This window comes from Porites lutea, chromosome 4 (genome assembly GCF_958299795.1).
Source record: "Porites lutea chromosome 4, jaPorLute2.1, whole genome shotgun sequence".
In the NCBI taxonomy this organism is placed as follows: Eukaryota; Metazoa; Cnidaria; class Anthozoa; order Scleractinia; family Poritidae; genus Porites; species Porites lutea.
In genome coordinates this window covers 24116262-24128902 of record NC_133204.1, presented here as the reverse complement: position 1 = coordinate 24128902, position 12641 = coordinate 24116262, and the positions used below count along the sequence as shown (strand labels likewise).

General features: G+C 38.1%; 4 protein-coding genes across 4 annotated transcripts; all 4 read left to right on the top strand.

Moving 5' to 3' along the window:
- The first annotated feature begins 551 nt into the window (after positions 1-551).
- LOC140934425 (uncharacterized) lies at positions 552-1127 on the top strand. Its single transcript, XM_073384052.1, has one exon. The coding sequence runs from the start codon at positions 552-554 to the stop codon at positions 1125-1127; it is 576 nt and encodes a 191-aa protein (XP_073240153.1).
- Positions 1128-3530: 2403 nt separating this feature from the next.
- On the top strand, positions 3531-4187 carry LOC140934423 (uncharacterized). Its single transcript, XM_073384051.1, has one exon. The coding sequence runs from the start codon at positions 3531-3533 to the stop codon at positions 4185-4187; it is 657 nt and encodes a 218-aa protein (XP_073240152.1).
- Positions 4188-4205: 18 nt separating this feature from the next.
- Positions 4206-6861, top strand: LOC140933010 (uncharacterized). The gene has a single exon (XM_073382515.1). It carries the CDS (start codon positions 4206-4208, stop codon positions 5040-5042), a length of 837 nt encoding a protein of 278 aa, XP_073238616.1. The 3' UTR covers positions 5043-6861.
- Positions 5456-5962, top strand: LOC140934422 (uncharacterized). Its single transcript, XM_073384050.1, has one exon. The coding sequence runs from the start codon at positions 5456-5458 to the stop codon at positions 5960-5962; it is 507 nt and encodes a 168-aa protein (XP_073240151.1).
- Positions 6862-12641: the final 5780 nt, after the last annotated feature.

Here is a 12641-nt window from a genome sequence, read left to right as displayed (position 1 = left end):
TCCGGACCGTTTGGATGGATTTTCGATTGGGAGGTACGAGAAGAATCGTGAATCTTTTGACCCTTATGCTGCGAAGTTTGAAAGCGGAGCGATGCGATTTTGGGGGGAAAAATCGCTCCGGCGCTGGAACCCTTTCAAAACAAGGATTCCTCCCTTGTCCTTCTATTATATGGAACAGTCAACGGCGAACTCAAATTCATTCAAAATCGCTCAAAAAACCGCTTTTGAGGCAAAAGGACGACTATGCACCACAGGTAAGGTAATTCAACGTTTATTTATCATTGATTTATATACAAAGTTAGCGAAATATCGCTATAGGTGAAGCAAACGGTAAATCCAGTACATTTACTATAAAATAACAATCGGCTACACAAACAGATTGTGTGGGCGCCCTGTGATGGCCGTAACTTGCAACTCATTTTCACCTTCCAATTGGCCTTTAATGACTTTTAACCATTTTCAACAACATTTCTGGCTGGTGCCGCATCGTTTCGGTTTTTTGTACATACGAGCGATCTGACCTTTCAATTAATTATTTCTTTCAGTCCAAAATGGCTTTGTGTGTCCCGAAAGTAATGATACTTGGTCATTCTTTCGTTCGACGCCTCAGTGGTGACTTGGAGAATCATTTTGACGATCGTGCCAAAAGTAACTTCGACCTCAAAAGTGTTAAGGTCCGTTTATTTGGTATTGGCGGAAGGACGGTTAAGAAAATTAAGCAATTTGACGTCGCGAATGTCTCCCGCTTTGCACCAGATGTTGTAATATTAGAAATAGGTACCAATGACCTTTGTAATGAACCACCAGAAACGGTTGGTTCTCAGATTGACGAATTAGTCGAGTTGTTGTTGAACCATTTTTCTGTTAGGGTAGTTGGAGTTTGTCTGGTGATTAAGCGAGCTGAGCCAATGTTTAATACGAAGGTAGACGTGTTAAATCGTTATTTAAGTGTCGTCGTCGACCGCCCCAGAGTGTTTGTATGGCGACACAAGATTTTGGACTCTCCAAGCCATGATTTCCTGTTGGAGGACGGAGTTCACTTAAATCCTCGTGGCCAGTATTTACTTTATAGAAGTTACCGAGGTGCAATTCTAAAGGCTGTGAACATTTTGAATAAGTTTGAGTGAATAATGCTCGGGGCAAATACATTGTGTTGCCAATCGTCCGCTTCATTTTGTAGGGTTTATGTTGTTGGCAATATCGATATTATCCAAATCGATATAAAAGCAATTATTAATTTTAGCTGAAAACCCAAATCGAATGTGAGCTTATGGTCATTTCGATGTGAATAAAACTATGATTGCATTTTCAGTCATAAATTACAAACTGACGTATGTTGTTACAAAAAAAAAATCCATTCTTGTTAGGTGTTTGTTCGTGTTGTTATGTCCTGTTTTGTCATTTAATTATGTGTTTGAGCCATGCTGTGCATGGATTTTTGACCAATCAACGTTGTTGGTCTTTGCACTTCTGTCCAACCAGAGGTTGTTGGAATGTTCTTGTTTAATTATGTTTTTGTGACATGCTTCGGCATGGATTTGTGACCAACGTATGGTTTTGGTCTTTCTGTTTTTGTCCAACCAGAGGTTGTTGGAAGGTTTTTGTGGCATTATAGGGACAGGCATTTTTATGTTTCGGCGACATGTGTAGTCTGCCAAGCCATCCCTGCCAGAGTTCATGTACATGTTCATGTTGTGAAGTCCTGTTTTTGTATAATGCATGTTTTTTGACCAAGCTACAGGTTTGGTCTTTTTGCTTTTGTCCAACCAGAGGTTGTTGGAATGTTTTTATGGCATTTATAGGGACAGGCATTTTATATGTTCCGGCGACATGTGTCGTTTGCCAAGCCATCCTGGCCATAGTTCACGTATAAGTTCATGTTATGATGTCCTGTTACATTGTTTAATTTTGGGTTTGTACTGTGAAGTGTATCGTTTTTTGTCCAAGCTAGAGGTTTGGTACTATATAATTTTTTCCAACCAAAGGTTGTTGGAAGGTTTTCCTTTATGGTACTATAAAAAGAGACATACTATATATTTCGGATAGATGTGAAATTGGCGGTTAGGCCATGTTTATCTCAAAGTTGTTGTTCTTGATCATGTTGAGATCTTCTTCAGTCATTTAGATGGAGCAAATTTAATAATTAGACTCCTTGATTAATGTTGTTGATGCATATTGTTTTGTTATTCATATCATACCTATGGGCATTCACTTTACGTGTATCATTGGGCATTTGCTGAAATTTATAATCTGGATTGGTTCTTTTTGGGCATAATGACCTTATCAGCAATGGAAAAGCTTGCTATATGTTACTAGCTTACATGTATACTGGTGTTGAGTTATTTTACGTTTCAGGATGTCTCGCCGGGTATCAGCTAGAGTTAAGAGAAAAACTACTATCTTGGAAGAGTCGGAGCAACAGCCAGCTAGTCGCCGTAGACGGGTGGAGGAGAATGGAGAACAAGCAGACCAGCTTCCAGGCCCAGCAAGTCCTCCGTATGCTGGCGTTGACGACTTGATTGAGAGGGTGACAAATGCAGTATTACAAAAATTACAAAATACACAATTCAATGATAATGCAGGTACTGGAAATGTTTCATTGCCTGGAACAGCCTCAGCTTTACAGGGGTCAGTTGTCGCTGAACCAGTCATCAATGAGTTAAGTGGTTCTCAGGTTAATACTTCTGAAATTTTAAATAGCTCAGATCAGGCTAGCACAGCAACCGCAACTGTACAGGGGTCGATTGCGACTGTGTTGGATAGCTTGTCAGGAGGCACCAGTTTAATGTCTAAGCCAAAAGATATTTTTGTGTCATCTGACATCCCCATTGACATGTCAGTCTCTGATAGGCTAAAAAGAAAAATATGGGCCCATGAATATGTTGATTTTGGATTGCTCTTAAATAATAAGAAAGACCATGACAGTTTCCATCTATGCCTTTCAAATGACATGGCATCATCAAATGACCAGCCACGCATCATACTGGAGCCAAAGCAAAAGTCAAAACATATCAATTCAATTGAAATGTGGGTCACAGCTTACCAAATCTTTGTGGGTGTCTACACACAGAGATATCCTGTTGAAGCCCCCTTTTTAATGAAGTATAGTGAAATTATTAGGGATTTGGCAGCAAGAGGATATAACTGGCGATATTATGACGAGAACTTTCGATATCTCCGACAAAAGGACCCCAAAGCATATTCTTGGGGAGCAGTGCATTGGGAGTTGTGGATTAGATCGCAGCCATCCAGAAATAATTATTCACAGATAAAGAGATTTGAGGGTGAATCAAAGTCAGGCTTTCGAGTTCCCAAAGGTTATTGCTGGAAGTATCATAAAGGCTTAAAATGTGTTGGATGTAATTTCAAGCATTCATGCCCATTATGTCAAAAGACTCATCAAATGATTAATTGCCATAATTTTCATAACTTCACTGGAAAACCTGCTGCTGCCAATCCTACCGCTCCCAACACCAGTAAAGGTAAACCGACTTGAGTTTTTGCTAGAAGGGTACAACTTTGAAAAGCGAATGTTTTTAATTGATGGATTTAAGTATGGATTTCATCTCTTTTCTGTTGGTCAAAGTAGATCTTATGAATCTCCTAATTTGTTATCTGCACGACAACAGCCCCAAGTAGTTGATCAAAAGTTAGCTAAGGAGCTGGAAGCCCATAGGTTGGCTGGACCATTTGATTCACCACCCTTTCCTGTTTTCAGAGTGTCACCCCTGGGTATTGTTCCAAAGAAAACCCCAGGGGAATTTCGTCTGATTCATCATCTTTCATATCCCATGGGTAAATCAGTAAATGATGGAATATCCCATGAACATTCCAGTGTTCAATATGCTAATATTGACCATGCTATTAAAAAGATAAAACAGTCAGGTGTCGGTTCTTATTTGGCTAAAACCGATATTAAAAATGCTTTCAGGATTTTACCCATTAATCCTCAAGATTATCATCTTTTAGGCATAAAGTGGAGTGGTCAATATTATTATGATAAATGCATGCCTATGGGATGCTCCAGCTCCTGTAAAACCTTTGAAACTTTTAGTACAGCTATTGAGTGGATTGCACAGGATAAGCTTGGTATAGCTAACCTTATTCACTTGCTAGACGATTTTCTCCTCATTCAGACAACAGAAAGTCAGTGTTCAAGAAGTCTTAGACTCTTCTTAGAATTATGAGATTTTTTAGGCATTCCCATGGCACCTGAAAAAACATTTGGTCCATCTACAATTTTGACATTTGCAGGTGTGGAACTAAACACTATCCGTTGTGAATCATGCTTACCGGAAGATAAATTATTGAAATGTAAACAATTGATTGCGGAATTTATCAAAAAGAAGAAGGCAACATTGAGAGAGTTGCAGTCGCTTACCGGGGTACTAAATTTCGCTTGTTCAGTGGTTGTTCCGGGCCGTTGCTTTTTAAGACGGCTTATTGACTTGACAATTGGCCTCAAAAGACCAGGTCATTTTGTTCGTGTTTCCAAGGAGGTGAAGGCTGATTTGTTTACTTGGCAACAGTTTTTTCAAGACAATGGTAAATCATTTTTTCTTAATGAGAAATGGGAAAATAGCGTGAGCCTACAGTTATTTACTGATGCGGCAGGGGCGCACGGTTTTGGAGCTGTATTTGGTTCTCACTGGTGCTATGGCGAATGGCCTAAGGAATGGTTGGGTCAAAATATTGCAATTCTGGAATTTTACCCAATTGTTCTGAGTTTAATTTTGTGGGGTGACCATATTAGGGACAGGTGTATTACATTCTTTACTGATAATGAGGCATTAGTACATGTGATAAATAAGTCTACCTGTAGAGATACTTCTTTAATGATTTTTGTTCGTAAACTTGTGCTAGTTTGTTTGAGGCACAATATTTTGTTTAAAGCCAAGCATATTTCGGGTTTTAAGAACACTCTTGCAGATGCACTGTCTCGTTTGCAGATCGAACGTTTCAAGAAACTAGCACCAGCTTACATGGATCCCATGCCAACAGCAATCCCATCCCATCTACTCCAGGCAAACTGGCATCTATAGTTCATGATCTTCTATCTGCTAGTTTACAGAAGTCTTCAGTACCAACGTACCGTAGGGCATGGAAGCTTTATGAAGAATTTCAAATAAGTGTTTTACAGAGCTCACACATTTCATTACCAGTGTTGCCGGCCACATTGGCATTGTTTGTTGCACATTTATTTGATCGTAGATATGCTTCCTCCACAGTAAATACTTATGTTTCTGCCCTTGGGTATTTCCATCGCTTGGCGGGTCTACGGGATCCTACCAAAACTTTTTACATTATTGAGATGCTTAAAGGGTATGGTAAGATTGGTCACAAACTGGACTCAAGGTTGCCTATTACCCTTCCCATTTTAGTTCGCATCATGAAAGGTTTAGATATTTTTTGTGTTTCTCAATATGATTTATTTATGTTTAAGGCCATGTGTGCTATGGCATTTTTTGCATTTCTTCGTATTGGTGAAATCACAGTGTCAAAGCGAGACAGTGTCAATGGTAACCTTTTACAACTGGATCAAGTTTCTAAAAAGCATAGTGGGAATGGCAATGTGGTTTCCTTGATAATTACATTCACAAGCTATAAACATAATTACAATCAAAATCCTTTTTCTATAGTTTTGAATAGACAACCTAAAGCATGTCCTGTTCAATCATTCTTGGATTATACTTCTGTTCGTGGTATAGCACATGGCCCACTTTTTATTAATCACGATGGGTCCCCAGTTTTAAGAAGCGAGTTTAGTAAAATGCTTGGCTCAGTTATTCGACTATGCAACTTGGATCCCAATAGATATAAAGGACACAGCTTTAGGATTGGTGCTGCTACTTATGCAGCTGAAAAAGGGGTTTCCGACGACAAGATTAGGCACTTGGGTAGATGGAAATCTGATGCCTTCAAAAAGTATATCAGAATAACCTCTCTAGAATCTGTTTCGTAACTGAATGTGTCAGAGGTTGTGATGTTGTTGCTTGCAGGGGCGGCACACCATTGGAACCACACTATTGATTTGATCTGAACAGATTATGCAGGATGCAATTTTGTAATATTAAATATTATGTAATACCTTTACCCAGAATGAAATTCGTGCTTGGGTGGGGCGTGCCCTTGCTTTGCAAGGTCTTTTGCGGTTAATTGCCCTCACCTTCGCCGGCAATACATGTTTAATGAATGTTTCAGTTGTATTTGTATTGGATTTTCAGAGTTTAATAAACCAGCGATGTGCAGAATTTCACATTGCCATTTTTTCTCCATCATGTTGTTTGTATTGCCTTTTCGAACAGAGCACAGCACATATTTCATTCTGAGTAAGGTTTGCCATTTTGTGGGTAGATTGAAGCATAAATGCATTATTTGTCTTCAAATAAAATTTTATGCGACAATTTAGCCTTACGTAGTTTTTGAATACAGTAATGTGGAAAGAGGCTAGGAACATGGAATCGAGGGTACTGATTTGAATTTTGAATTCAAGATGGCGTCTTTAGGTAATGTCGTATTTATTGATCGTCGTATAATGGATGTCGCGTTCTTGATCTCGTTGACACACAAAAATTTTTCCTCAGCCCTCCTCCTCCCCATTCCTGCCTCTTCCTTGTTCTATGGTTTGTATTTTTCAGGCGGTTAATTGCCCTCACCTTCGCCGGCAATACATGTTTAATGAATGTCTCAGTTGTATTTGTATTGGATTTTCAGAGTTTAATAAACCGGCGATGTGCAGAATTTCACATTGCCATTTTTTCTCCATCATATTGTTTGTATTGCCTTTTCGAACAGAGCACAGCACATATTTCATTCTGAGTAAGGTTTGCCATTTTGTGGGTAGATTGAAGCATAAATATTATTATTATTATCAGGCAAATTTTGGTCTATCGCGGATTCCCCTGATTTTTTCAGTGGAAGATAACTATTCTTTCCTCTGAAGAAACATCACGTTTATTTGGACCAACTCAATTTTTTCTCTACTTTACAGAAAGGTTTTCTAGGTCACCTAAAACTAGCCAGTTTCCCGTCGGAAGTGGTGCGATTTTGGTGAAACTTTAGGGCTCTTGCAAACCTACCTTACAAAGTCGAATAAGCTGATTATTTTACACACTGAAGTTTTAACTCTGGTTAATAGTTTCAAGGTTAAATGGTTGCATTCTGTGGAAAGTTGGCTGAGATATGATTTTTTTAAAATGACCTTTAATTTGCTCAGAAGGAAAAGTAATTTGCATAAGTAGAGCTGAACGGTAATTTCGCAAAAGTGGCAACTGACCCAGACTCAAGTCTATGATAAAAAAGAAGTAATAAGACCAGTCTACTTCTTAATGCAATAAAATTTGTGGGCACTCTTCTTTGCGTGCTGTACAAAGTTCTGTTAATGTTTCAAAATTCGCCATTTTGAAATCAAGGCTGGAATTGTAACGGTCTGCATCTGGTCGACTAATTTCCACAGCTATAACGTTTCTAGTTATCACTAACTGTCAATAGACCCCTTAAATGTTGGACTTTCGAAAACATGTGGAGAAAACTTAGCAATCGCTTTTTCTTGGGTTTTTTCTTGTCGACGATGAACGTGACTTCATTCTTCGAATGCAAATTAGCCTTCGATGCGTCGTTTCAACGACTTGACATGAAACATAATCCTTACATTTCACATTTCTAAGGGGAAAAATAACTCTACATTCCACAGAAAAACACGAACCATCACTTAGAATTAAGGTTTGTTTTTTTTTAACGAGGAAGAAGCAGCTGAATAATATATCATGATATATGTTTGCGTGGCTTAAAATAATTCAATTACTGTTGCCTGTCACGCATTCCTAAGGAGGGGCGGTCGATTAGAAAACAATAGCGTTGTATCGATCAATTCCATTATATTATCATCTTATTTCAAATGATAGTTATTGATAATAATAAAAAATAAGAGTTAACTTGCAAGGTAAGTCCTTTTGTCAGCACAATAAAATTTATGAGCACTCTTTTTTGCTTATTAGATCTTTGTACACGGCACTATGATAAAAAAAATGCCCCACACTTTTTCTATATATTTTTTTATTATTTAATTTATTATTTAAGCTAAATTTACATCACACAAAACGTATACACATTACAACTTCACGAAACAAACATAAAAATAGCTGAGGTTACATTTTTTCTATCTTAAAAATTTTTTCAAGAGAAAATCCATATAAAGCTTTGCGAAAGGCAAATTAGCTGTAAATTTCAGTTTCATTCAAAGATTTTTAAAGCGTTTATCGGTAGTAGAATGAAACGGGAAAAATAGTTTCTTTTTTCAGTGAATACACGTAAAAGGGATTATCTCAGTTTTTAGTTTTTGTTAGGGTATAACATCCGTATTCCCAAGATGATCTTGTTTTGGTTTCAATCTGATTGAATTATAATGCAACAGGTGCCAGTTTCAAATATAATTATATCAATGAAATCACCGAAGAGATCAATTGTGGAAAATGGCTTATTTCATATGATCAAGCTGTTCTTTTCGCGAGATCGTCAAGATAGAGTGTGGTCCCAGTAGGGGTGTGGAGGGAAATGTGTTGGCCGCAGAGTGCATGAATGATATTACGTCGCACTTAGCCAGCTGTCACTTGTCTAAGTGTAGCAAAGTCAATGAATGAATGAACTTATTTTAGCGAGAGTAGAGGTTGGTAGGTATTCGGAACTGAAATGACAATCTGCCCAAGGCACAGACACTAAATAGCCTGTGTACAGACCCCCTCCCCTCAGGAAAAATCAGAGAAGGGGCCCCTTCTTCGAGGGGGTGGGGGGATGGTGTGTACACAGGCTAACACTAAAATGACAATCTGCCCAAGGTACAGACACCTACTCGACAGGTTTTTGCGAGCGCCAAGGTCTTGTTAGGCTCGATTATAAGCCGCTGTGCTTGAAAAGAGGGTGGTACAGGGGGTCTCTCGCACGGTTCACGAACAGAAAAAACAGCGAATCACGGATCACGGCTATCAAAATTTCATTTTCCCGAATCACGAAAATAAACAAGTAAGGTACTCGTTTTAATAACCTTCTCTTACGGTAGAAAGAGTGTTTGAAGAAAGCAAAATCGTTAAAGGCTAAGTAAAGGCTGCTTTTAAGGTAAAATAGCATCGCCCGTGTTTGAAGCTGTATTTTACCTGAAGTATTTAAAATTTACTTGTCTTGAAATATTTCTAAGTTAACTTTGTAGTACCATCGTCATCCTGACATAGTCGCCGTATTCTCTTGTTCTTCTTTTAACCTTGATTACTTATTTTACTTTGATTACTTACTTTGATTACTTATTTTTCTATAGGTTAAAACCTATAGAAAAGTCGGCCCGTGTCTTTCAGAACGGTCCTTGATGTCCTTTAATAAGAAGTACCGTAAATAAATTTCTACCTTGTAATGAAGATGTATTTCCTGATAGTAGCGGCCTCTCCTCGTCCCATTGCTCTTGTGTATTTATCGCAAAGGCCTTACTGCCATCTTTTCCCTTTTCGAGACGACAAAATTTAAGTTCAACACAGGAACCGAGGCCACGTTTCTCAGCCTCTGCCTTTAATCCGGCAAATTCCGCGAACTTTTTAGTAAACGCTGCCAAAGATGAATGTTCATCTGTAATTGGAAAGCGAACTCGTTCCTTTCCAAGAAAATTAAGCGAGCCGACAGACTTTGGGTCAACGTAAAATACAATACATTCGACCCTCATCGTACTATACGTACTCGTCCCCTCCATGTCTCGGATGTTTCGATGTTTTGGATCACTGTCCTTTGACCTCCAGTGACATAGGAGACCATAGGCATAGGAATAGACATCTGATCCATGATAGGCATGTAAAGCACGTGAATTTGCACAATGGATTACTTCAATTAAAGCGAAGTCTGTTACTTGTCACATTTGATATTTTCAGTCTTAAAATAAGTCTTCCGGAGCACTCGCATCTCAGAGTGGTGAAATCACGGATATCGGTTAATAATTCAAGGTCTTCACGGGTCACGCAAAACCTTCAGATCACGGATCACGAAGAATAATTTATTAAATTCACGTTTCACGGAAAATAAAATCAGCCAATCACGCATCACGGGAATACCCCTGCACGACCCTCGACAAAGATTACCAAAAAGCAACAACAGTTAGTCGACGAATTGACAATCAACTTTAACTAATAATCGATTATAAAAAATAACAAAACTGGTGGCCACCAGACCTTCTCAGGAGGACTCTCTCATTTTCCCATCCCCTACCTCCCCATTCCCCCCATTTCCCTTCAGTCCCTCCAGAGAAGGTTTTATTTATTGTTTACGCAGAGGCCGGCCATTTACAGGGCTTTTCCTCATTTTTGTTTTTCCCTCTCGAGTTTGGGGGCGAACCAGCACTCCTATACACCTCGCTCTGCCATTTGGGCATACTCTTACGAGTGGTCCTCAGTGCAGTTATAGCTCTACTCAACGCCCTGGACACCGTATACAAGGGAGTTTCCCCATTTTCCCGTCTTTTCCCTTCCAATGTTAATGATGAGGTAAAAAACCCCGCGGCTTCATCATTAACAAGGGTATCTGGTTACTAGCATTAGCCGAAAGGCGCCGCGTTTTTCCAATCAGGTAATACCCTCACCAAGATACACCCTAGTACTATTTCAAACTGGCGTTATATATGAGTCCAATTCAATATTCTCAAAAATGTGGGATGTAATTTGTGTCTCCTGGTTCTGCGCAGTCTCAGTGGGGCAAAACCATAAACTATTTTAAAAGATAAAAATATAGTATAGTATAATGTGTTATAAAGAAGTTCATGAGTTATTGATCCAAGAGGATTATGTTACTTGCGTCTTTTGTAATAAACAGATTCAGGATCCCGGTAAGCCTGAGCGGTATTTTTGTTGCGAATCTATGAAACTGATCAAGGATAACCTTCTTGTGTGTGAAAATTGTGGGCAAGTACATGATTATTTAACAGCAGACGAATACATTGCCTTTTATGAGAATAGATATAGAATAAAAAGAAAGTCTATCTATTACAGAAAATATCATATCATCAATACGCTGAATGACATAGCACAAAAAAATAATATCCAAATTGAGCATTATGATAGAGAGAGTATCCTGAGAATATTCAAACTATTCGACCGTATTGAACACCCAGATGTGGGCAGAAAACTGCTTATTAGTGTAAATTATATCATCAAACAACTATTTGACATCTTAGGAATAGAATACAAGTCCATTCCTCATACACGAATAAAAAATACGCTAAAATATTACAATGAATGGTGGGATAAAGTTTATGGTCACGTTGAGGATGACGTCAATAGAATAATTTTAAGGAGGCATTATTGATCTGTTGGACGGGAGAGGAACTTTTTAGCGTACTGCTTTTCAAATCTTGTTACTAATGGAGCAAAGTCCACGATCGTATCATCTAATATATTTAGTTCCTTTAGGAAATCGTTTTTGTCAAATGGCCCCCCCTCGCAAAGCGGTACGGAGGTCAAGTAATATTTTCTGGTAAGTAGAATAAGCAAATTTTGACATCTCTATTTTTCGTTTATAGTTCTTTGTGTCAGAAAGTATTTTGAGAACTAAACCTGCGCCTGATATGCTTCCCAGAATGGCTGGGTTGGCTGTCAAACCACCAGCAACAGCTCCAATCACTATCAGGCCAGATGATGACATGTTTAATAGGAGATTCAGCTTCTTAAAGTGTTTGAAGGCCTGTCGGTGACACCAATATTTATAATGATAATTCTTGTACAATTCTTTGATTTCCTGGATTTCTTCTTTTGTTTTACTTCTATCTATATGATTAAGGCTGAATATATTTTTTTGACTCATTATATTATTGGTTTAGACAAATTACAGAACATAAGAACCGTTCAATTTTTCCTGCATTATTATTGTGTGAAATTCGTGAGATCAAAGTCGTAAAAGTTTGGAGAATACATAATTCTATAGATTTTTGCATCTTCTGAGGATATTCTAAATGTGTAGTTACTTTGAGATGCTAATTCTGAACTTATTGTTAGTGTTCCACTATAATTTGAGATTGAAGCTTTTACTGTAAAGTCGCCCCCTGTCCCTTTTTTAGTCAACCAAAACACAACACGTTTACCATTGAAACTGTTTAGTAATGTGCTAGAGGTTTCATTAGTTGACTCAGTCAAATCATTAGTTTGCAGTTTTAATTTCTTTGTTGTTTTGTCATAAATCAAGTGTGGTTTTTCAACAACTCCATCTCTCATGAACGTTTTAATGTACATGTTTCTGTTCAGCCACAGCTGCATAACAACACAAAGAGTAAAGCTCTTTTTACCGAATAATCTTAAACTTATTGGTTTATTTTGTATCCTCAATCCTCCTTCCTCAATATTAGCAATAAACATATTCGCAAAATGTATGTTAGGAAGTAAACCTATAAATACGACACCTGATGGTCTTGTTTGTATTTTATAGATACAAGCATCGCTTAAGTCATAAAATTCCTCAAATATTTCCCTGTACACATTATTCTTTGATTAAGGGCTCAATTTCGTATCCAAATCTTTGATCATCGTTACAGTCGCCGCTGAATTATTCTTCGTTTTATCTGGAGCAATATTAAGTATCCTCTTTCTGTTCATATCCAGATCTACATTGTAAACAACTTCTGT